Source organism: Carcharodon carcharias, chromosome 9, assembly GCF_017639515.1.
Source record: "Carcharodon carcharias isolate sCarCar2 chromosome 9, sCarCar2.pri, whole genome shotgun sequence".
NCBI lineage: Eukaryota > Metazoa > Chordata > Chondrichthyes > Lamniformes > Lamnidae > Carcharodon > Carcharodon carcharias.
In genome coordinates, this window is record NC_054475.1 from 142,390,482 (window position 1) to 142,415,070 (window position 24,589).

Sequence of the window (24,589 nt, forward strand, 5' to 3'; positions counted from 1 at the left end):
GCAATGAGTACTTGAAATTGTTGAAGTGATTGTCATGTGTAGTCAACTAGTTGTGGTGTAAAGACTTTGAAATTTGTACAGTGGTAAATGTATTCATTATAAATGTGTCTTTTCTGTTCTCGCTACAGCAAAGTTGCATTCCAGAGGCATTGACCTAGATGCCCCTGGAAGCATTAATGGAATTCCAGTGATTGAGGCAGACTTGGACTTGTTTGAAGACAAACCTTGGAGAAAACCAGGTAAGTCTTGAATAAAACAAATGAACTTTTGGTCCCTAGCATGATTCTATTTGGTGCATATTGCTAGTGAGAAACAATAGATCTTGCATTAATTTAACACCTTTCACATCCTCAGACATTCCAAGATTGTACAAGCAGTTGCTTTTGAACACGTTTTTAGCATATTTTTAATCAGATTTTCATGATAATTTGATGATTATTCATTTATATGTGATTTTGCTTGCTCATTAAATGTACCCACAATGAATCTCCAAAGGGACAATGAAGATCGAATCAAACTGAATTGTACAATCAATTGTTTTTGAGCACGTTTTTAGCATATTTTTAATCAGTTAGATTTTTGTGATAATTTGATAATTATTCATTTATATGTGATTTTGTTTGCTCATTAAATGTACCCACAGTGAATCTCCAAAGAGACAATGAAAATTGAATCAAATTGAATTGAAGTGTGGTCGCTGTTGTGTCGGTCAATGCGCAGCTAATTTGTGCACCGTCATATCTCACAGAAAGAATAGACTTGAGAAGGAGAGTGCTTTGCCCTTGCATTTTTATCATTAGAATTTTTGATTGAAAAGTACTAAAACATTTAATATTATGGCGAGAGTACAGATGTCACCTATTTGACAACTCCCTTGGAATTGCCAGCAACTTCCGAGTTCCAATGAAGTTTCCAGACAGAAGTCTTTCCAGGCATCACACCAAAATGAAGTCATAGGAGTCCGGGATCTTCAGACTCTTACTTGGATGGCTGCTTGGAATCCCTTTTGAGAGTTATGGGCGTTGGCAATGCTGAGTTGCTATTTTATTTATCTTATATATGCCTCAAAGATTAACATATAAATAGATTTTGATGTAGGCTAAGTTGTAAACTGAGAGATTAGTTAAGACAAGCAGTCTTTATTAAGTGTGCAAATTTAATTGTGTGTTTCTTTATAGACATTTGAGACCAAGGTGATGAATGTTTAACTCCTCAGTGTTATGTAATTGCCCACATCCTTTTACAGTGTGAAAAGTGAGGAAATCCATTCTTTATGAAGGACCATTGAATGTTTTGTCACCGGAAGCAGCTGAGACCAAGAGCGTTGCATCTTTTAAGGAATAATGGAAAAATATTTGAAGATATAGCGCTATGAAGAGAGAACAGGGCAAACAGTTCAGTTTTGGGTTGCTCTGGCAAAGAGCCACTACAGACAAGATGGGGCCAATACCAGCCTTCAGTGCTGTAGTCTTCTAATAGTTCAGTTGAGTGAGTGGGAGTTATCGAGAACCAATATTTCATTTGGAGGTGGGAGGGAAAATGTCCTTTTAAACTAATTGACTTTTAAGCAACATGTGCCTTTATTTTTCCATTTATTTTCTTTCTTAGGCGCTGATCTTTCTGACTATTTTAACTACGGCTTCAATGAAGAGACCTGGAAAGCTTATTGTGAGAAACAACGAAGACTTCAGTTAGGACTTGATCCCATGCTTGCACCTGGTTCAGAGAACAAAATATTGGTATAAAATACTTAGCTGCTTAGTGACTGAATAGGATAATAGTAGGTTTGTAACTTCACTTTGTTCCACAGTTTTAGGGATTTTGCTTTCTGATTTGACTGGACTACTGAAATAAAACAAGTTCAGAATGCAGTCAGAAGATGCTTGGACCCTTCTGTTACATTGAAAGCTAATGGGTCAGGGTTCCATTCTAGCCTGTGCTGAGTTAGCTAATTGCATCATTTTACTTGGAAATACAAGGACTTTCAGGCAGTGCCCTCACCAAAACTTCTCATTACAAATACTGTGTATGATATAATGCATATCAGTAATAAATTCCCCAGTCAATGTTCAGTTATGTATATGTAGCATACTCTGAGGGACACAGATGGTTTCTACCTCTGTCGGTCTGTGTGTGGCTAAAGCAAGAACTTCCAGTTATATAGCAACTTCCATGTTTTCAGAATGTCTTTGGCACTTCATAATCAATTAGTTACATTTGAGGTGTAGTTGCAGTTGTCCAGGCAAACATGGTAACCAACTTGTGTAAAGCAAGGTCTAACCAAAAGCAATGAGATAAATGACTAGTTTTTTGATAAATATTTTTGGTGGTTTTGACTGAGAGAGAAATGTTGGCTAGGACACTTCTTGCTTCATATTGAATAGCACCATGGAATATTTTTATCCACCTGAATAAGTGGATGGAGTCCCTGTTTAATGGCACCTTTGAAAATGAAGCAGTTTGTCAGTACTGAAATCAAAGATCTGCCCAAATTATAGGCTAAAGTCCTGGTAGTAGTTATGTAGTCTGAAATATGTTTAATGTTAACCTTATTTTTCAGTGTGATATGTATGTGTTGTGTGTTTTGTATAAGTTTTACAAGTAACCCGTGTGTTTAATTATTGTTTCCAACATTCTCCTTTACCTAGGTTCAGCAAGGGAGGGTATGCAACATAGAGAAGGACCTAGAAAACAACTTACCAAAAATGGAATTGAAGGCTGATTTTACATCTCCACCAGGTGGAAGGATGAAAGCAGGCCCACCGCCAAATAGGTAAGAGGCATAGCTACTGAAGATCAGTGAGTATTTTATTTTGTGTTAAATAAATTGTAATACAAGGTACTGTAGGTAGAGTTGAAGCTCAGTCCAGAACTGATTTTCTTCTGATGCCCTTAAACCCTCCTAGTGGAGTATGATTTTTTTTTTTGAGTAGTGGGGAACTGTTTGCTTTGAATTCAGAATCTAATGATATCCTGAAATAAAAAAAAATAGATTTTTAATAAGGTTAACATTCAGAACATTGCAGCTGGAGCCCTTCTATAATAAAATCACTTTTTTTGGCCCATGTAGAGGAAACAGGATCCTACAGGTTTTAGTGTATATGAATGATGGCAATCTTTAATGTAATATTTTGATGCTTTTCTGATAATGTAAAGGCATTAAGTTGCCTGGTCTTGACCAGGGTAACAGTAGGGGACATTGATTAGTAAACCAGAAGCCAACTTGTGAAAGATAGCTAAGTAATCACAGCTCTCTTCTTCAAAGTATTACAAGCCTAAGAATAAAAACAAAAAAACTGTGGATGCTGGAAATCCAAAACAAAAACAAAAACAGAATTACCTGGAAAAACTCAGCAGGTCTGGCAGCATCGGCGGAGAAGAAAAGAGTTGACGTTTCGAGTCCTCGTGACCCTTCGACAGAACGAAGGGTCGAAGGGTCACGAGGACTCGAAACGTCAACTCTTTTCTTCTCCGCCGATGCTGCCAGACCTGCTGAGTTTTTCCAGGTAATTCTGTTTTTGTTTTTGTTGACAAGCCTAAGAATGTTCCTTGGCCTTTGCTCTATCAGAAGCACCCTGAAAGTTTTTTCCACAACAACTTATATTATCAACCTGTGTGTCAGCCATGGCTCAGTTGGTAGCACTGTTGCCTCTGAGTCAAAAGGTTCCATGTTCAAGACTCACTACAGGATTCCAGTGCAGTACTATTGGAGGCGCCACCTTTCAAATGAGATGTTAAACCGAGGCTGGCCTGCCTTCTCATGTGGATGTAAAAGATCCCATGGTGCCATTCCAAAGAAGAGTAGGGAGTTATCCCTGGTGTCCTGGCTAATATTTACCCCTCAATCAACTTTACAGGAACAGATTATCTGGTCATTATTACATTGCTGTTTGTAAGAGCTTGCTGCATACAAATTGGCTGCCTCGTTTCCTACATTACAAGACTGAGTACACTTCAAAAGTGCTGCATGGCTATAAAGTGTTTTTGAGATGTCAGGCAGTTGTAAAAAGCACTATATAAATGCAAGTCTTCATTTTCATATGGCGCCTTTTAATGAATTAAAACTTCCCAAGATGTTTCACAGGAGTGTTATCAAACACAATTTTACGCTGGGTCACATGAGATATTCAGGCAGGGAATAAGAAATGGGTTTCTATGAATAACTTAAAAGAAGAGAAAGAGAAGTTTAAGAAGTAAATTCCAGAGCATGAAACTTAATGCCTAGGCTGAAAGTATGGCTGCCACTGATGGACCAATTAAAATTGGGGGTGTATGGAAGATCAGAATTGGAGGAGCGTGGAGGTCATGGAGAGTTGTAAGACTGGAGGAGCCTACAGAGATGGAGAATGGCGTGACCATGAATGGATTTGAAAATAAGGAAGAGAATTTAGCAAAATTGGCTTTTGGTCTATCAACACCAGTGTAGTTCAGTCAAGTGTGAAAGGTGAACAGGACTTAGTGTGAGTTAGAATACAGACAGCAGAAATTTGGATGAGCTCAAGATTATGGACGGTGGAAAATGGGAGGCTTGCCAGGAGTGCACTGGGATTGTCAAGTTTAGAGATAACAAAGACATGGATGAAGGTTTGAACAGCAGAATGGTTGTGACGGAGCCAGGGACAAACAGTGTTACAGCCTGTTTACGGTCAGAAGCTCATATCCTGGTCAAATTGGACCTGAAGATTTCACATGGTTTGGTTCAGCGACAGTGGCCAGGGAGGGGGATGAGTTAGTGGCTAGGTAATGGACTTTATGACGGTGACCAAAGACAATGCATTCCGTCTTTCAAATAGTTAGCTGGAAGAAATTTCTGCTCCACTAGTATTAGATATCTTAATGAGCAGCATGACAAATCTCCGATGGTAGAAGACTCCAGAGAGGTGGTGTTGAAGTAAAGTCTTAGCTTCAGAAGTATGTGATGTAAAGGATATCACCACCAGTGTCACTACTTCCATTGCTGTCCACCGATGTCCAAGTGGAGAGTGGCTATATGTGTTTGTGTGAAAACAGGATTTGGATACTCCCATGATTGAACTATTTGCTATCTCTGCTCACTTGAAGGAAACAAGGTAGTGCAAGTGTACTCCAGCAGGGGTCATTGTGTTTGGGAAGAGAGAAAATTGTAGTGGGAGAAATGTCATTTGTGGAATAAGGTATTTTAATTTCTCTATTCTTTTTAAAAACTCGAATGCTTGCAGCCAATTGAATACTTAAATTATGTTGATGTTGTAGCCATCTTTAAGTATGGTTGGTTTCAGTTCAGCTCCGGAAGAAATCTGTAATATATGACATAAAATTGACTCTAATGTGGCACTCAGATTCTGATGTATTGTTTCTTGGACAGAGATTGCTGGCTTGGAATAATCAATTTTGCAGTAATGCTTCTGTCAGGCAGCAAAGGCTGGGGCTAACGCAGTGGTTTGGAACCGAGACACCTTTTCTCTGCAGATCTAATGATGACACAGTGAATCTGAGAGTGTTCACATCCTTCATCCTGATGAGCAACAAAAAAATTGTTTAAAAGAGATAGTGGTGATACGATTGGAGGAACTTGTTGAAAAGAATGTGTAAAGCATCTTTGATTTATAAAAGTAGTTTACCTCTGATGAGGCATTTTATGCTTTGCACTGCAATGCACTGCGCAACAGTACTTGCACTGTTTGGTTCATTTCCAGCCAATTTTGTCTAAGGTTGTTTAAATAGAAATATTCAACACATGGAGGTTGTGGGGTAGGGGTGGTGGGGAAGGATTTGTGCAGTGATTTTATTTTTAAAAGTGACTTTATTGTTAAATCATATTTGATCAAGTATAACTTTATCACAGGCTGGCCATATTACATAACTTGTTGATGCACAAACACGAGCTTAGTCTTGAAACAATACCTACTTGATTTTTTAAACTTAAATTCAGTGTTGGGATGCATAATTTTGGAGGGTTTTGTAATGACCTGCGAAGCTCAGGATATGACTTCTGCACTTGATGTGTTCTTATCAATAGTGGATTTGGAGGGAACTTTTAGGCTGCTACAGTTTAGTCCATTGTAGTTTAGAATAACAAATGTAAACTTACTTAAGCTGTAACATGGAGTCGCTCTTGTAGTATTTGGAGACGCACAGCATCATCTACATGTAAGTGTTCTTGATCACCTTGGCAATATTGCCATTCAAGTACACTGAAACATCATTTAACCCTGTCAGTGCTCAAGTTTCATTGTATTTCTGCATATTTATCATCCAGTATAATTAAATAATCTCTAGTCCTGAATGCTGAAAGCACAATTCAGTAATATAGGGCAGAATTTTCTACTTGGCATGCGGGCCCGAGCGTAAAATAGCACGAGATGACGTCAGGCGAGCATCATGCGTCATCATGCACTCGTGCGATATTTCAGCCAGTGGGATTGCGCGAGTCGGCTGCATACACGCCAAAAATTAAGAGACCTATTAAGGCCATTAATCAGTTAATTAACCTGTGTTTTTTGCTGCGAGTTCAGTGTTACAGTTGGCGGGTGAGCGAATCAGCCAGGCAGCCTTTGGATTTTTGAGGAAACCTCATCCACAGGTGGGATGAGGTTTCTGTAATTAATAAGTAATAATTTGGGGCAGAATTCAAATCTACATGTTTACGTGAAGTGAGTCTGCTGTGTGGACGGTTTTTCCGGAATTTTAAAAACTTTCATTGGTTTAAAATGCTTCAACTCCCTGAGGCAGTTCTCTGCCTTCAGGGAGCTTTCAGTGCGCGCTCCCCTGTGCCTAAGCAGACTTCAGCACTCACCCTCCTCCCGCCCCCACCCTGGCAGCATTGAGCTTCTCAGCGTGCCTATCATGCTGGCTGGCCGTTAATTGGCCAGTCCCCAAATCATAGTTGGGGACCGATCGCTGACCATTGCCCGCCTGCCCGAAGACCCGAAAATCTTGCCCATAGATAACCAAATTTCTGTTTTGTCTCAGTATTGTGTGAATAGTTTTTTTTATAAAAGAAAGCTCCCCATCTTCTGTGTTCCCACTTCGACACCACACTTTTGCTAAGTGCTGTTCTAGGATTGTAAAGGTTAAGCTTTTGAACAGACCTGGATGTGAATTGTGTACATGACTGTATTTTTCCAAATGCATAGCATTGTTGGAATACCCTATCTAACCAGTATCTCAAGATATTAAATAATATATTTTTTAAATGGGACAAATTCTTACAGTTCTTGTTATATTTGAGACCCAACTCTTTGGAACTATCAGATTTAATGTAATATTAAGTTTTTCCTCTAGAAAACTTGCTGGCACAATTGATGTTATTGGTGGATACACGGGTTCTATCAGGAGGGTAGAAGGAAGGCGACGAGACAAACATGGAGGAGACGAGAGTGCAATTCAGGTAAAAAAAAAATTACATTAACTTCGCATATAAAATTGAGTGACATTTATAGTTAAAAGTGAGTAACCTTGTCAGAGATTCAATAAGAGATGATAGGCATAGTACATTCTGCTCCATTGTTCTGTACCACTGAGTTGAAGGTGGTGAAAAATGGAAATTTGAGATGGTTGCAAGAGGTGCTTGGTGCCCATGGAACAATGCTACAGCAAGAAGTCAGAATTTTCAGCATTGGAGGGGAGGAATTGGATAATTGTCAGGGGAAAAAAAGTGTTGAGTGTGATCTCTACCTTAGGCATTTATCTTAGAGTTTGCAATAAATGGTGATCAATAGTCCAGAGTTTGCTTCCTGGAGAATGAAGCATATTAGGTACTAGGGGAATAGTGTATTGTCCGAGAGTGCCTTCCAGATCAGAAGTTAAATCATGGCCCATTTGGCTTGTTTAGGTAAATGTAAAAGATTCCATGACACTATTCAGATATATGGGGGAGTTCTGCCAGTGTCAACGTTTATTGCTCAATCAATAGCACCAAAACCAGGCCAACTGCTCATTTATCTCATTGCTGTTTGTTGGGACCTTGCTGTATGCAAATTGGCTGATATGTGCCTAGAAAACATCGGCGACTAAATTTCGGAATCTGTGAAAACAGTGAACTAAGCTTTTAGCTTTTTCAGATCTCCTGAAGATGTGGAAAGTGTTATAGAATCCATAGACATTTTCTTTCTATCTGTAGATTGCACAGTCTATCTTATTAAGCCCTGGTTGGTTTTGTGAGCCACTTTATAATTGTTAGGATTATCTAAAGGCCACACTGCCTCAATCCCATACCCAGTGTCTTTTGGTCTGATCTGTTGAGTGCATTTTTTTTATTTTGGGTGATCGAATGAATTAGTTTACCAAATTTTCTAGCTAATAGTGTGGTCTTCTAGAATGTGGCTCCTTGATTCTCAAGACAATTTTATAAGTCGTGGTCCTTGATGTTTAATATGGAGCCACTTCAATGTGCATGAGTTACTGGATAATTAATTAAAGGAAACCTTTCCCCTCTCTGAATCAAGAGAACTGAAATCAATTGTAATTCACCCATCATAATCCTAAATCATTAAAAACTAGGCAGTCCTAGGCTACTTCTTTCAGACAGTGCTATCCCAAGTGGATGCAGAGCCCTGTGACATTATCTAGAGGGAGAATTTTCTCCCTGTCAGTGGTGGGGGGAGGTGGCTGAGTGGGAGCAGGCGCAGATGGGTGCACAGCCATTTTATGTGGGCGGGCCAGTTAAGGCCTGCCCAGCATGACGCGCACCCGGAAACGCTGAGCGGGCGGGAGGAGGAGGGAGAGTTGGGGCATTTGTTTGATTATTATGAATTAAAATAAAGAAAAAAAATTATTCAGACATGTCCCAGCTCATGTGACACTGTCAATGAATTTTAACAAAAATTTTTATTCAATTATAAAGCCTTCATGAAAACTCATCCCGCCCATGGATAAGGTTTTATGATAAATGCGAAGGCCGCCTGGGTTCTTCGCCTGCCTGCCAACCTTAAGGTTGGACAGGCAGCCCAAACAACCAGCTTAATTAGATTATTAACGGCCTTAATAGGCCTTTGACAGTTCGGCGGGCGCGCAGCCGACTCTGGTGTGCATCCACTGAACTGAAGATCGGAATGACGCGTGGTGAGGCTGGGACGCACGCTCAACGTCACCATGTGTCATTTTGCGCATCGGTGAGCAGGATCCGCCCCCACGTACTGACCAGATAATTCAGGCCCAGATTGCCAAAAGACATTTGACAAAATTTCCACAAAGGATTGCTGATTAAACTCAAAACTGTGGTGAATTAAAACCTGGGAATCACTGAGAAACTGGATAAAGGATAGAAAACAGAGTACTTCTTCATGGAGTGATTGCAGGATATGGAAAAGTACTCAGTAGTGTGCCCCCAAGGCCCAATGTTTATTTATAAATGCTTATGATTTATTTAAGTGCCCTGATTTCAGAAATTTTGGTGCAGGGTGGTCAGATTTGCAGATGATGTCAAAATGGGAGGGCAGTTTGAATCTGAGGAGGCAGCCCGAAGTCACAGAATAAATTGGTCAAAGTACGTGTGGACAGAAGAATAGCAAATAACAAGACAAGTGCAAAGTAATGCAACTACGAAGGAAAAATAGGTGATGCATTTACTCCGTAAATTAGTGTTGCAGTAGCTCCGGAAAAGCTGAAAGAAATTGGTGTCCTTTGGTAATGTTGATGCTAAACATATCCAATGCCAAACTGCAATCAACAAAGTCCATAGAATGTTAACTGCTATGCAAAACAGTAGAAAATTGGTCAGAAGAAATAGTGATCAAAACAGCACAGTGTTCTGGCCTGATCATATCTTAAATACCACATCCTATTCTGATTTGCCAAGATATAAGGGAGACATTGATGTGCTGGAAACAGTACTAAGAGTCATGAGGCTCATCTCTACTGTCAAAGGTCTGACTGATGAGTAATGGCAGCATAGAAATGAGGCATCTGAGAGGTGATTTTACAGAAGTTAAAAGACCAGTATGGGAGTGGAAGAGGTAAATCTGGAATATTACTAAAATAGGAGCAGGGACTGCTAGTTTGAAGTGCAAAAGGTTAATTTTAGAATGATATTATGAAATTTTTCACACACACTGATCACCAAATAAAATTTCTGATAGGCAAGTGGACCCAAAAATCCTGGATTAATTTAAGAAACAAATAAGTAGTGCAATGAGATATCCCGACCTTACGCAATGGATGAATTATGTTGGATCAAATGGCATTCCTCATCTGTAACTATGTTGTGACCTGGCCCACTTTGGTCTCCATGGCTCATTAGTACATTGGGCAACTCTAGCTCAGCCATAGAGGCAGCTGTGATGTCACTGGAGTGACAAATCAATGAAAGAAACCCAGCTGTATGTCAGAGGACAGTACTTTGCCAAAATTTCAATTAAAAATAAATTCAATTATTTTCTTTTATAACATAAAATATTTTGAACATAAAATACCTTTCTCTAGAATTTGCTCCCCATTTTACTTCACTGTCGTGTAGCTCATGTCTGGCTATTTAAACCGAGGTGTTCAGGTTTGGTCCCATATGTGTTGACTTCCATGATTTCTGCAGGGATGCAAGTAAGTGAACTGGTTCACCACTGAACTACAAGGAAGGTTCCTGCTTTGGCTAGAAAGGGTGTTTGTGTCTGATGATATCAACGGTGTTGCAGAACCTGCCAGCACTTGGAAAATGGCCACTTGGGCAAGATATCAGAGTGATGCTGATGCATATGGAATCTTTAGTCAGCTCTCAATAAACAGGGAGCAAGTTATGAAGGGATATTTTTCTTCTTCAATCGTATTTTCTGCTGTTACTAATTTGTTTTCTTTGTATATTTGTTCTTTTGTTGGGGTAATATCTTGTGGAACAACTGAGTCTCAGTGTGCTGTCTTTAACATATAGAACTAGCCATGTTGCTATACAGAGGGATCTGAGTGGGGTGAGGGAATGGACAAACAAATGGCAATTGCAGTCTAACACAGATGCATGGTGATTGAACCTGGGGAAGGGAAAGAGAGATTGGGAACGCAAGTTTAAAAGCATATTGTGTACAGTTTCTGAGTGTTGGAGTATTGGGTAACAGTCAATTAACATTTAAACTCCTTCACTGTCATGTTCTGAAATTATTCAAAGTGTAAACCCTTGGTAACAGTGGTTATATTTTGTTCAGTTTAGGTAATAATTGACACATGCTAATGTCTGAGCAGTTGTATCAAAGTGCAACAGCATTACAATTATAAACAAAAACAGAATTACCTGGAAAAACTCAGCAGGTCTGGCAGCATTGGCGGAGAAGAAAAGAGTTGACGTTTCGAGTCCTCATGACCCTTCGACAGAACTAAGTAGAAATAGGAAAGGAGTGAAATATAAGCTGGTTTAAGGTGTGTGTGTGTGTAATATATATACTCCTTTCCTATTTCTACTTAGTTCTGTCGAAGGGTCATGAGGACTCGAAATGTCAACTCTTTTCTTCTCCGCCGATGCTGCCAGACCTACTGAGTTTTTCCAGGTAATTCTGTTTTTGTTTTGGATTTCCAGCATCCACAGTTTTTTGTTTTTATAGCATTACAATTATACCCTGGGTAGAAGCACAATCCCCTAAGTAACTATTCCCTGGTTGTGTCCCAGATATAGTGGCTTCAGTCAATCTCTGTGCTCAGGGAATCCCTTCTTATACTTTCTCTACATAACAAAGCCAATGGAGGCCGATTAAACCGAATCATTATCTCGCTATTATTTGAACAGCCCAATTACAAAAGATGTCCTGTATCTATTTCCCTGCTCAGGCCAGGTAAAATTTGCAAAATCCTTGGGCTTCCCAAGCTCTGATTCTATCAGCTCATAAACATTTCAATGCTGGGCTCTGGCCAAAGCAAGGAAAATACAGTGGCCTTGGCATCTAGTTATTTTAGCTTGTCTCTAACTACATCTAGGCCTTTGAGATTCTTATCTTTTTTAGTTCTGATATATCAACCTGCCTGTTTGTGCACACTGCTAGCTTTTTGTTGAAGTTTACCTTTTTGCACTTTAGTTCCTTTTAAAACTTTTGGTAGAACAAACATTTTGGGGGGGAATCATCCCAAATTTGCACTAAGTGTGGGACTGGGTGTGATAAAATGTTTTCCCCGTCGGCTGCAACGGTGGGTTTTTGCACTGTATTGTTCCCTTTCTGGCGTGTCCTGCCTCATTAATAATGCATTCACAGGAAACATGCTGGATCGCTGGCAGGCGGTCTTGGTGTTTCCTCTCTCCAGGCGCCATACTTAAAGTGCACCAGAGCACAGCCTACTTCATGTCTACAGACCAGGACTGCTCCAGGTGACAGATGGCCCCAAAAGCCAGGAAGATGGCAGCCCCTCAAATTTAGTGATGCCTCTCTGGAGCGCCTACTGGACACAGTGGAAGGCTGCTGCGATGTCCTCTACCTCCGCTCTGGCTGCAGGAGATCCACCAGAGTCACCAATCTGGCCTGGGAGGTAGTGGCATCAGTGGTTAGCACCGCTGGAGCACAGAGGAGGTCAGCCATCCAGTGCAGGAAGAGGATGAATGCTCTCATTCATTCCGTCAAGGTAAGTCAACCACCTCATCACTCTCAACGCACACTCCTAAACCCATCACACATCCACAGGGATCTCACACCTCAAGAGACAACACCACTAATTCTCTCACATATCCTCACATCTCCATCAGACTCCTATCCTCTGAATCTCACATCCCCATACACACCTGTTCACCGCACAAATATTCCATGCAGTGCCACGTGTCCTGCTCACACTGTCTCCATCTGTTTTCATGCAGGAGCAGCTGCCTCACAACAGCAGGGAGAGGTCCCAGACCGGGCATGGAGTGACTACATTAGACCCCTCGCTCACTTTGAGGAGCGTGCCGTCGTGCTGATTGGTGAGGATGTGGGCTGTACCTGCAGCGCCGGTGAGGTTGGCAGTGAACACCCATGTAAGGATCCTGCACCACATCATCCCTCTCTCAACGCAGCTGTGAGTGCTCTCTCTCCTGCTTTTGACTCTGCTGCCATGCATTAATTATCTCTACTATGGTTCACGGGGACCAAGCAATCAATGCCCTCAGCCAGCCAGTCCCTCAGCTCCATCCAGGCCCTCACCTCCAGCCAAGAGGATACCTCCTTTGAAGAGCTGGAAATAAGCAGCCTGGAAGACCCACAACCTCCACCAGCGCAGAGACGTACCTCGCTGGGACCTAGGTCTAGACCAGACTTGGGTTCACAATCTGATGGTCACTGCATGGACCCATGTCCACAGCAGCAGGAGGAGGCAGGTTCACCCGAGCTCCCTGGCATTTTGAGGACTGCTGGGCAAGAAGCGTCTGTGATGTCCAAGTGAGATGATAAGCTTCTGGGTTCGTCTTTCCAACTCATCAAGGAGTCAGCAGAAAGTGGGGTAACATGATGCAGAGCTGTTGAAAGCCCTCAACAAAGTGGCACGCAAGTTGGAGGTGTGTCTGCCTGCTCGCTGGTGAAATGGTGTCCACATGTGCGCATATGGTAGTCTCCATGGAAAGGATGGCTAATGCCATGGAGACCCTGGTCCAGCAGAACGCGGAGATTTGTGCAGACCTACACTCCATTGTGGTAGCCATGGGTGAGTTCCTGCATTGGCAACGCAAGAGGAAAACTGTGCACCTTGACGTCCCTCCAGGTGCTCCTTCCCCTCAAGGAGTTCGGTCAGGGCTCTCGGGCACACAAAGGAAGGAGGAGCGGCAGCTGGACACCACTGGGTCACCCACTCAGGAATCTCAGGCTGTCCGCGCTCTTTGAGTCCCCTTTGCCTATGACCCCCTCAACCTCAACCTCATCCTCTATCACCACAGAGGGAGCAGCTGACCCACAGGAGGACAGCCAAAGCAAGCCAGGGCACTTAAGGCCTTGACTCTCCAGAGGACATACGTCAAAGTAATCAGAGGCAATAAGGCCAACCATTGCATAGGCTGTCTCCATCCCTGCTGTGGATGTCAGGACAGCACCTAGAAGAAGTGGAGGGAGGCAGTGGCATAGTGATATTGTCACTGGACTAGTATTCCAGAGACTCAGTGTGATGCCCTGGGGAACTGGGTTCAAATCCCACCACAGCAGATGGTGAAATTTGAATTCAATAAAAAAAATCTGGAATTAAAAGTCTAATGATGACCATGAAACCATTGCCGATGGTTGTAAAAACCCATCTGGTTCACTGATGCCCTTTAGGGAAGGAAATCTATCATTCTTACCTGGTCTGGCTACATGTGACTGCACACCCACATCAATGTGGTTGACTCTTAAAAATGCCCTCTGAATGAGGGCCATTAGGGATGGGCAATAAATGCTGGCCTAGCCAGTGATGCCCACATCCCATGAATAAAAAAAATAGTGGAAGGTCTAGGTGTGAGTGGGAGAGGAACCTTCTCCTCCTATCACACATTCGGATGACAAGTAGTTCTGGAAAGAGAAGTGTGTGTGTGTGTTTTGGAGTTTTGTGCAATCACACTCCCACGCATGTGGAGCCTTCATCCATCACACTCATCTTACTGTGTCAAGGATTTTTCAATGGTGTTTGCTGGGGTTCTCGTTCACTTGTTCATCTGAGCTGACCTGCATCTCTTTCCACCCACTGTCACACTCCCATGCAGCACCTGTGCCCATCCAGCATGAGGCTCTGCTTACTTTCGATTTGAAAACCATGGTTGTAGGCAAGTTTTTGATCAGCTCTCCCATCCTTTTCCCTCTTCCCGTCACCCATGCCTTTACTCCATCACAGTGGACTGCCCCGGCATCACCTTCCAACTCCCCACTGTCACCTACCAACATGAACCCTTGCCATTCCAGGATGTCCAGGTGAATGTTCCCTACCTCTGAGAACCCCACCCCCATTCACATTCACCACCTTCCCATCCCCTGCCTCCATGTCCTCACCAACCACCCTCGCCGCCCCTACTACCATTACTAGTGCACCCTCACCCTCCCACCCTACCGGCTCCCTCTACCCCCCTCACACTTGCCGCCCCCTCCTACTATACCCACCCTCAGTTTGCACCGCAGGAGGCAGTCATTGACTCCACAGACCCCTCCCTTGTATGTGGCATCCCCCCACTTTACTTCCCCTCTCCACCCTTAATCCCTCCCCCACCCTTACTCCCTCCTCCCCACTTGCAGCATTCTTCCATGTTACACCTTCCTTTCTGCGCCCCCACCCCATTTCCCACTACATGTTCCTCTCCCACTCACACTTACACCTCCCCCTCCTCCACTTTGCCAATTATCCGTAGCAGCCTATGGCCAAGACTGTGAAGCTCAGGGAGCAGGCCCAAAGCATCAGCGGAGTTCTCCCACATTCCACGAGCTGCTTCGCGGCAGAGCCATGTGCGTGAGGATCCACCCAGCATGTGATGCACGTGTTCCTCCAGGGTCCGGTAGCTGTAGGGCTCCAGCATTGTCCTCTCCTCTGATGTCCATGATCTGAGCAAGGCCCTAAAGGTAAGTCCCGACTTCTGCACATCACGTTTGTCCAGATATGTTCTGGGCTGGCGTATTACCTGCTGGCATAACGATAAATTGGGCATGGGGGGACGATTCCAGTCAGGCCTTTGCATCCCAGTAGCAGGATGCAAATTGTGTTTAACAGGATTCGTCTTCCACCATGGCCGTCACCATTGGATGATCCCGCTGTGATTTCACGCCAGCATGAAACCGATTCCTATCCCTTGTGCTGAATTCTTTCCCCCTCGCCCAGCATGACGCCTGCTGCCAATGGGACCAGATGATTCCACCCCAGCCAATGAAGGCCCAAATGCAATTCCCCATCAAGCTGCTTCTACTTGGAGCATATCATAAAAAGGATTTAAAATTTAATTCATTATTAGAATCACTATAGTGATGAAATTATGTCATGGTAATTAAATTAATTTTTGTTAGTTAGCAAAAAAATCTGATGTATGGATTTCCCAGTATTTCACATGAGAGTCCTGGTGGTTAGCTTGTTGAACATAGTGGAGCTGTGTGTAACAGAACGAACGATGAGTAGCAAGATCTTGGTGAAAATAACTATAGATTCTAGGGGCTAATGTTAAGATTGTATAGAACACTGGTTTAGCCCCACCTGGAAAACTACGTGACACTGGTCATTGCAATTCACTGGAGGCATTTTAAAGTTGGAGAGGATAAAGTGCAAGCTGATGCTGCTGATTTAATACCTGAGCTACAAAGAAGCACTAAGGAAAAAACCAGCATCAAGACCCTGCTGTAGTTTCCATGAATTTAAGGGGTATAAATAAACCACAACTTAAAATATCTGATTGAAAACTCTAACCGAGGCACAAATTAAATTCAAAGTGGGGAAAGTAACTAGACAATTATAGATTTAGCATCTTTACGTCAGGTGGGTAAATATGTGGAACAGAATGCCCAGAGAGATTTGGGAGGTGTCTGCAAATTCAAGAGGGAGAAATGTACAACTACTGTATGTATTTGGGACTCGATGGTCTTTTCCAGTTTGTATCTTCCTAACTCCCTATCTCTAGAAAGTGCAACTCTGGAACAGAAATGTTATTGACTGAATTCTAAAAAGATTTTTTTTTTGGTTGTTGGGTGTTAGGTTCTCGGAGACCACGGAAACAAAAGACCGTCATTTCCAACCCCGACAGGTCCTCCTCCTCCGATACCCGGACCACCCCCTCATTTCTTACACCCACCCCCTCCTGTCAGTAGTGGACCACCGCCCATACACCCACCAGGTATGTAACTTTGATTATGTTTGTTTTGTTTAGATAGTTTATTTTAGTTGTATTTTGTGGCTGTAATAACAGTTAAGGAACAATAACAAGCAGGATACCAAGAAAGAGAGGATACTGGAATTTCTGGTGTCAGTGAAATTGCATTTCATGAATGCAGTGTGTGACAATTACAGATTTGAAAGTGTTGCAACCAGAAAATTGCTCAGCCAAAAACTAACCTGCTATATAGAAATTGGTACTTTACTCTTAGTTTGTCATGTTTATTTTAATTATAGGGCACAAAATTAATTGGAAGGTACAAAACACTTAACTAATTTATAAACATGACCTATCAGATAAAAAGGGTTGGGGGCATTTATTCAAACACTTAAAGTGAAACTGCCCTCTGATCTCTTGATTTTATTCCTTTTCGAAGTACTTCATTAGTGTTGTAATTTCCAGGAAAACATCAATTTTAATTCTCCATATATATTTTTCATTTATAATGCACCTGCAAGTTTGGTTTATAATACTCATTGTAAATGGTAGGGGGCTTGGCATCTTTATTTGCAAGTCCATCCTGGGGCCAGGTTTATTTATACTCTGATTCAAGCTGTAAAACTCTTCCTTTGTTATGACGTAGGAATGATTAAAATGAATATAACTTCTGTCAGTGGGTGTAGTTAAATACGCTCTCTGCTGTATTCCTATATTTGATCCCTGGTCTGTGCTGAATGTTAAAGGTTCAGTTATTTAGTATTAGCATCCCTGCATTAGGAGGGCTTTCCAGAATGTGCATGTGTGTGAACATGAAAGGAGAAGGCGATCAGGTTTGGATGTAATGCCTTTGTCTCGTGTAACCTGCCATCATTGACCTAAAGTGTGGCTTCTTGCGTATGATAGTAGAGTACTACTGGCATGAATTGCTGCCATCAGAGGAAGGATGAGTTTGGAATTTACTTGCCCATAAATAACAAATGATCTATTTCCATCATATTGGCTTAACAGATTTCTATTGATAATGCACAATCAATGGTTCAATAAATTAAACCTTCAACTGCAACAAATTACACAACCAGATTTTTGTTTTCCTTGGTGACCGAAAAGGTAGATCCTAAACCTGTTCCTTACAATTTGCTTCACTCAAACTTCTGCCTACTGGACTTGCATCTATAACTACCCAACAGCAGAATCAGGCCAGGCAAACCAACCAGTTTCTTTTCCTTGCCTCAATTACTCATTTTCCTTCGTCTGAAAGACAAATGGATTAGCTAAATTCTTTGTGGGATTATGTAACAAATTGTAAAGCATAGAAGGTATTTTTTTAAAAGTTGTTTTTATTTAGTTGGACTCAAAACCATCACAGGCTAATGGAAATCTCTACATACACTGGGGATTAGGGACCTAACTGAACTAAGGAGGACATTCTCCGCGTTCATTTTTTTGTTTTACTTATTTGTTCATGGGATGTGGACCTTGCTGGCTAGGCCAGCATTTGTTCCCCATCCCTAATTGCCCTTGAAGATGGCTCATCATCACCTTTTTGTGAACTGTTGCAGTCCATGTGGTGTAGGTACACCCAAAGTGCTGTGAGGGAGGGAGTTCCAGGATTTTGACCCAGTGACAGTGAAGGAATGGTGATATAGTTCCAAGTCAGGATGATGTGTGTTTTAGAGAGGAACTTACATGGTGGTGGTGTTCCCAGCATAAAGTAATCTCTGCAGGCATCAAACTGGCAAAGTTGCTTAGAAGGTGACACCCAGAGTGTACTTTTTATGAAAAATGCAAAATACTTTGTTGAGTAGGTGATGCTCTTTTCAGGATGATGTTGAAACAAGTTGTTGGGCACACTGGAATTCCCTTTTACATTTATGTATTCAGTCAATGACATTAAAGTTAATGAAGTGCAAATTGGGTAGGTATAAAATGGGCATCCCACCTGTAGCTATGTTCATACCAAACGGGTTAGGTAAAAATGGAGCTTTCGTTTTCAGCGTCCAACTGAACAAAATGATCAGTGATTCAGTAGATCAATGAACATTCCAATGTTTTATCAGTGTAACCACATTGTTGATGCCTGTTTACTGTAACTTAGCAATCCTATCATTAGTTTAAACTTTTTTTTTCTTGCCTCTGGATGGTTCAGAAGGAACCACTCTTCCAGGTAATTGGAGAACATTTTTACCAATTAAACTTAATGTTAAGAGTTAGCTATTACTTTTTATACAGTTGGTTTGCTTTAAGCTAGTGAAACTTGTTGTGTTCACAGGAATGCCGCCACCTGGGCCTCTTCCAGGTAATTGTACTTTCAATTTACATTTATGAATGTAAGAAATGCACTTGGATACTTTAAAGGATCTACAGTTGGAATCGGAGAATTTTAATGGAACAATTTTATGCCCAGTTTGCAGCACAGTTGGCATGCAATCCTTTTGCACAGAAATCTAGTAGGCAGTAATAATGTTGTTGATTACACAAATATTAGTAGCAAGACAAAGTTAAAGGCTCTGTATCTGAATGTGTGCAGCATTCATAACAAAATGGACGAATTGTTAGCATAGATAGAAATAAATATGTTATGACCTGATGGCCATTACAGGGACATGGTTGCAGGCTGACCAAGGCTGGGACCTGAATATTGATGGGGATTTGACATTTCGAAAAGATTGGAAGTTGGGATAAGGTGGTGGAATAGCTCTGTTAATTAAGGATGTCATTAGTACCGTCATCTGCTTTGTGATGCAGAGTGACACCAACAGCATGTGTTCAATTCCTGTACCGGCTGAGGTAACCCATGAAGGCCCCACCTTCTCATCCTCGCTTCTTGCCAGAAGTTTGGTGACCCTCAGGTTAAACTCACTGCCAGTTGCCTCTCTCTAATGAGAGAGCAGCCCATGGTCCTCTGCGACTATGGCAACTTTCATTTATTCATTCAGTAAGAGATGACCTTGGCTCAAAAAAACAAGATGTAGAATCAGTTTGGGTAGAGATAAGAAATAGTAATGGTAAGAAGTTATTTGTGGGGATTTTCTATCAGCCCCCTAACAGCAGTTACACAATAAGACAGAGTATACAGGAAGAAATAAATGGGACGTGCAAGAAAGGTACAGCAATAATCATGGATGATGATTTACATGTAGATTGGGTGAATCAGCTTGGCACAGGTAGCCTGGAACATGAGTTCATAGAGTGTATTTGTGACAATTTCTTACAGCAGTACGTTCCAGAGTCAACAGTGAGTAGGCTATCGTGAACCTGGTAATAAGTGATGAGACAGGATTAATCAAAAACCTCATAGTAAAGGAAGAGCCTCTAGGCAATGCCAATCATAACATGATAGAATTTCATGTTCAATTTGAAGGGGAGAAGTGGTGTAATTGGAGTTCCAGAAGGTATTTGATAAAGTGCTACATCAAAGGTTATTACACGAAATAAGATTACGTGGTGTAGGGGTAACATTGAGGCATGGATAAAGGATTGGTTGGCTAACAGGAAGCAGAGTAGGGATAAATGGGTCTTTTTCAGGTTGGCAAGCTGTGACAAATGGACTGCCTCGGGAACAGTGCTGAGGCCTCCACTGTTTGCGATCTACATCAGTGATTTGGATGAAAGGAGCGAACATATGGTAGCTAAATTTCCTGATGACTCCAAGATAGATAGGAAAGTAAGTCGTTAAGAGGAGGTACAGAGTCTACAAAGGGATATAGAAAGGTGGAGTGAGTGGGCAAGAATTTGGCAGATGGAATATACTGTGGGGAAAAATGTATTGTCCATTTCAGCAGGAAGAATAGAAAAGCAGTGTACTATTTAAATGGGGAGAGGTTGGAGAACTCGGTGGTACAGAGGGACCTGAGTGTCCAGGCAGATGAATCACAGGAAGTTAGTATTTAGTTACAGCAATTGATTGGGAAGGCAAGTGGAAAATTGGCACTCCCTGCAGGGGGAATGGAATATGAAAGTAAGGAAGTTTTACTGCAGTTGTACAGGCGAGATAACGTCCAGAATACTCTGTACCGTTTTGGTCACCTTATTTGAAAAAAATATATAAATGTATTAGAAGCAGTTCAGAGAAGATTCACTCAACTCATTCCTGAGATGAGGGGCGTATCTTAGGTTAGACAGATTGGGCCTATACTCGTTGGAATTTAGAAGTATAGGTGGTGATATTATTGAAACATATATAAGAACCTGAGGGGATTTGATTGGGTAGATACCGGGATATTGTTTCCACTTATGGGAGAAACTAGAACCAGGAGACAGTTTAACAATAAGAAGTCTACCGTTTAAGACTGAGATGAGGAGAATTGTTCGTCTCAGATGGTTGTTTGTATGTGTAATTCTCTTCCCCGGAAAGTAGTGGAGGATGGTTAATTGAATTTATTCAAGGCAGAGTTAGAGACAGATTTTTGATAGACAAGGGACTCAAGGGTTATGGGTGACAGACAGCAAAATGAAGTTGAGACACCAATAAAATCATGGCTGATCTGATCAAGAGCTAAGTAGTCTACTCCTGCTCCCAAGTCCAAATAAGTGATCTCACAATTAGCACTAATTCTCAAAAATGCAGGCACAACTTGGGCCACCTTTAAATTTTTGGCAGAAAAGGCTGCCTTTGTAATTGAGGAAATTTCACCTGCATTCAGAAGTTGCTAATCAGAACTGAATGTATGCACATTTAAACCCATGTGCACAAAGTTCAACTTTCCTGCCTTGTGCATTGTGAGTGGACAGCATAGATGTGTTTGCCACGTGTAGCACTCTGCTCCTGATAAATAATCATGTTATAAATATAAATGGGACATCGAGCAGCTTCCATGATGTTTGGATCTTATAAAAAGCAACAAAGTGATTAACTTTAAAACCTAATGTCAGTACTGAAGTAACAATGAATTCTGACAAATTGCTGTACAGAATTCAGAAACTGTGTTCAATTTCCCCTTCCTAAATGTGATGTGTTGAGGCCACGTTGACAATCATTGATGCCGTAGCTAAGGTCTGCTAAAACAGCACCAATCAGAGAACAAACTTTGAACCTTTTCAGTCTGTATTGCTCTGCTATTTTCACGATAAACATTGGGGCCAGGGTTGGGATATATCCATCCAGATATTCAGTGTGTTGTTTCTGCATGTGATGTGTTGGGATCAATCATAATATACTGAATGTTGCTCACCAGAGTGGTAAAAATCCAATATATGTAAACCAGTCAGCAATACTGCCAAAGATAACTTTTGTAGTCTTAACGATGAGTTGTTCCACAGCGTAGTTTACTGGAGAAATAATAATATTTCTGAATTTATTCAGCTGTGTAAAATGACCTGCGCTCTGCTTTCTTTTTGCAGCATTATTTCCACCTCCAGTTGTGCCCCCTCCAACATTATTGTTGCCAACCATAGAAGGGTAAGAAACAGTGTGCCACCAGTATGACTTTCTGACAGCTGTGTTAGTGGAGAGAAAACCATTGTTACAAAGAAAAAAAATTGCACTTATACAGGGCAGCATTTTCCAGTCAGCAAGCGGGGGTGGGGCCTGCTCACCGACATGTAAAATGTCGCGGGGTGATGTTGGGCGGGCGTCCCGACGTCACCCTGCGTCATATAGACTTTCAGTTCAGCAGGCGCGTAGCCGACTCGGCTGCATGCCCTCTGACCTGTCAACGGCCTATTGAGGCTGTTAAAAAAGTAATTAAAATGATTAATGGACCTGTCCGTCCAACCTTAAAATTGGCGGGCAGGTGAAGAGCATAGGCGGCCTTCCAAAAAAGCATGAAACCTAATCCACGCACAGGATGAGGTTCCATGAGGGATTTAAAATGTTGGGAAAACTTTTAAATAAAAGTAATGGACATGTCCCAGCTCACGTCAGGAAAGTTTTTTCTTACCTTTAATAAATTTTTTAAAGTTCAACTGATCTCCCTGAGGCAGCACTTTGCCTCAGGGAAATCTGTGCGCTCTTCTGCGCGCATGCACGAAAGAGCGCACTCCCAGCTCACGGAATCCACCCCCCCCACCCCGCCTGCACAGGGCACGCACAGCGCTTCCGGGCGGATGTCACGCTGGGCAGGCCTTAATTGGCATCCCCATGTAAAATGGCGGTGCACCCGATCGGGAACTCGCCCATTCCTTCACAATCCCCTCCCCGACGGAGGGGAAATTGCTGCCCATAGTGTTTTTCATGACTACAGGATATCCCAAAGAACTTCACAGCCAATGAAGTAAATTTTTTTGAAATGTGGTCACTGTTGTAATGTAGGAAATTTGGATTTTCAAAAAGCTTTTTGACTAAGGTACTGCATTGTAGGCTCATGTTTCAAGATCAGAGCATGTAGAGTTAGGGGGCAGGTAGCAGAAAGGATAGCGAACTGGATTGGGAAGTGATGTTCCACAGGGATTGGTGCTGGGATCACTTCACAATTTACATAAACAATTTGGCTTCAGTAATTGAAGGTACAGTTTTGAAATTTGCAGACAATACCAAATTGGGAGGTATAGTTAAAACTGAGGAAAAATTTATGATATCTAAGACATTAATAAACCTGCAGAATGGGTGTGCAATTGGCAAATTAATTTCAAATGGGCAAATGGTGAGGTGATGCATTTTGTTAGGAAGAATATGGAGACTACATACTGCTTGAATAATGAAGAGCACATGGGGAGAGGATCAAGGAGGTCTTGGGGGTGGTGGTACAGATATACATGTCACTAAAAATAGTGATGCAAGTTTAAAAAAAGAGCAAGCCAGTCACTGGGGTTCATTTCTATAGGGATAAAATTGAAAAGCTCTCTGTATTTCCAGTTATATTATACTTTGCAAGAAATGGGGAAAAGTAATGTGACAGAGATACTGTTTTTTTGTACCTAACAAATAATTTCTGACTCTTCCAGTGGTCCACCTCCTGGCTATGACAACAGACCACCTCCTTTATTCCCCTATAGTACTGCAGGTAATTGTTAATAAATTCTGTGGAAGTATTTATTTTAATCTAAGGATAACATACATTGACTGTACAATTCATTAGAATCTCAAGTAACATTTCCCCAATGTATATACTTTTTTAAACTAAAAAATTAATTTTATTTTGTTTCCCCCCCTTTGGTTTTGTTTTCTAAGTTTTTCCCCCTGAATGTGCATATTCATGCTGAAGCATGGTTCCACAGATGATGGACACCCTCTAGTACCTCGCGCAAGTGGCCATCACACACGCATGCCTGGATGGTGAGTGACGGCAGGCTGTGTAACCGTGAGCATCTCACACCTGAGCCTGATCCTGTTTTCACTCAACATACATGCATGTGCTCTTCCAGTAAGGAGCTTTGAATAGATATCAGAAATGAGAACACCAGTTGATCAATAAACCCACCCACCACCTCCCTCTCCTTGTTTGAGAGGTGGTGGTAAGGCCAGAAATAAGCCTTAGCTAACATCATCAGCAGAATAACTAACTCACCATAGACTGGGGATTGAACCTGGAAAGTTCTGGATTTTACCTTTTAAATCTACGTAGTGTTTACTTTATTAATTAAGATTGGATACACTTTTAAGTGTAATTTGCACAAGTTCTACTTGATGTTTTGAAACCAAACTAAATATTAGAGAAAATGGAAAGTGAATCATTAACTGAAGTCTGTAAATAACAGAGTAATTTGTGATGGACAAAATCTAAATTATGTGCACGTTCCAATAATATAAATTTCTGCCATACTTCGGGCACTAAAGTTCAAATTTGTTCATTGCAATGAGTTTAACTCTGACATCGGTTCCTTGAAAGAGAAAGAAAGGCACTTTGTATACAATACACTGATTATCTACATTCATATTCTGAATATCCAATTATTTGAAGGTTTTTTGTGACAGTCATGGTTGAGTTGGAAAAGCAGTGGAAATCAGGCTAGTAATGTTATGTAACCCTCAGTTATCCATCAATTTCTGATATA

The 24,589-nt window shown here is 41.6% G+C and overlaps 1 protein-coding gene across 4 annotated transcripts in view; it reads left to right on the top strand.

Annotated features, from left to right (window-relative positions):
* LOC121282142 (pre-mRNA 3'-end-processing factor FIP1-like) overlaps positions 1–24,589 on the top strand; it is a 63,794-nt gene that overhangs the window by 32,320 nt on the left and 6,885 nt on the right. For 2 of the 4 annotated variants that reach the window (XM_041195650.1, XM_041195649.1), the window contains exons 6-13: positions 129–239; positions 1,609–1,739; positions 2,649–2,773; positions 7,252–7,369; positions 16,540–16,678; positions 18,927–18,953; positions 21,998–22,055; positions 23,540–23,598. In XM_041195650.1, coding sequence (XP_041051584.1) covers positions 129–239; positions 1,609–1,739; positions 2,649–2,773; positions 7,252–7,369; positions 16,540–16,678; positions 18,927–18,953; positions 21,998–22,055; positions 23,540–23,598 — 768 coding nt within the window. The remainder of the gene's footprint in view (positions 1–128; positions 240–1,608; positions 1,740–2,648; positions 2,774–7,251; positions 7,370–16,539; positions 16,679–18,926; positions 18,954–21,997; positions 22,056–23,539; positions 23,599–24,589) is intronic. The other 2 variants (XM_041195651.1, XM_041195652.1) reach the window with 2 other exon arrangements.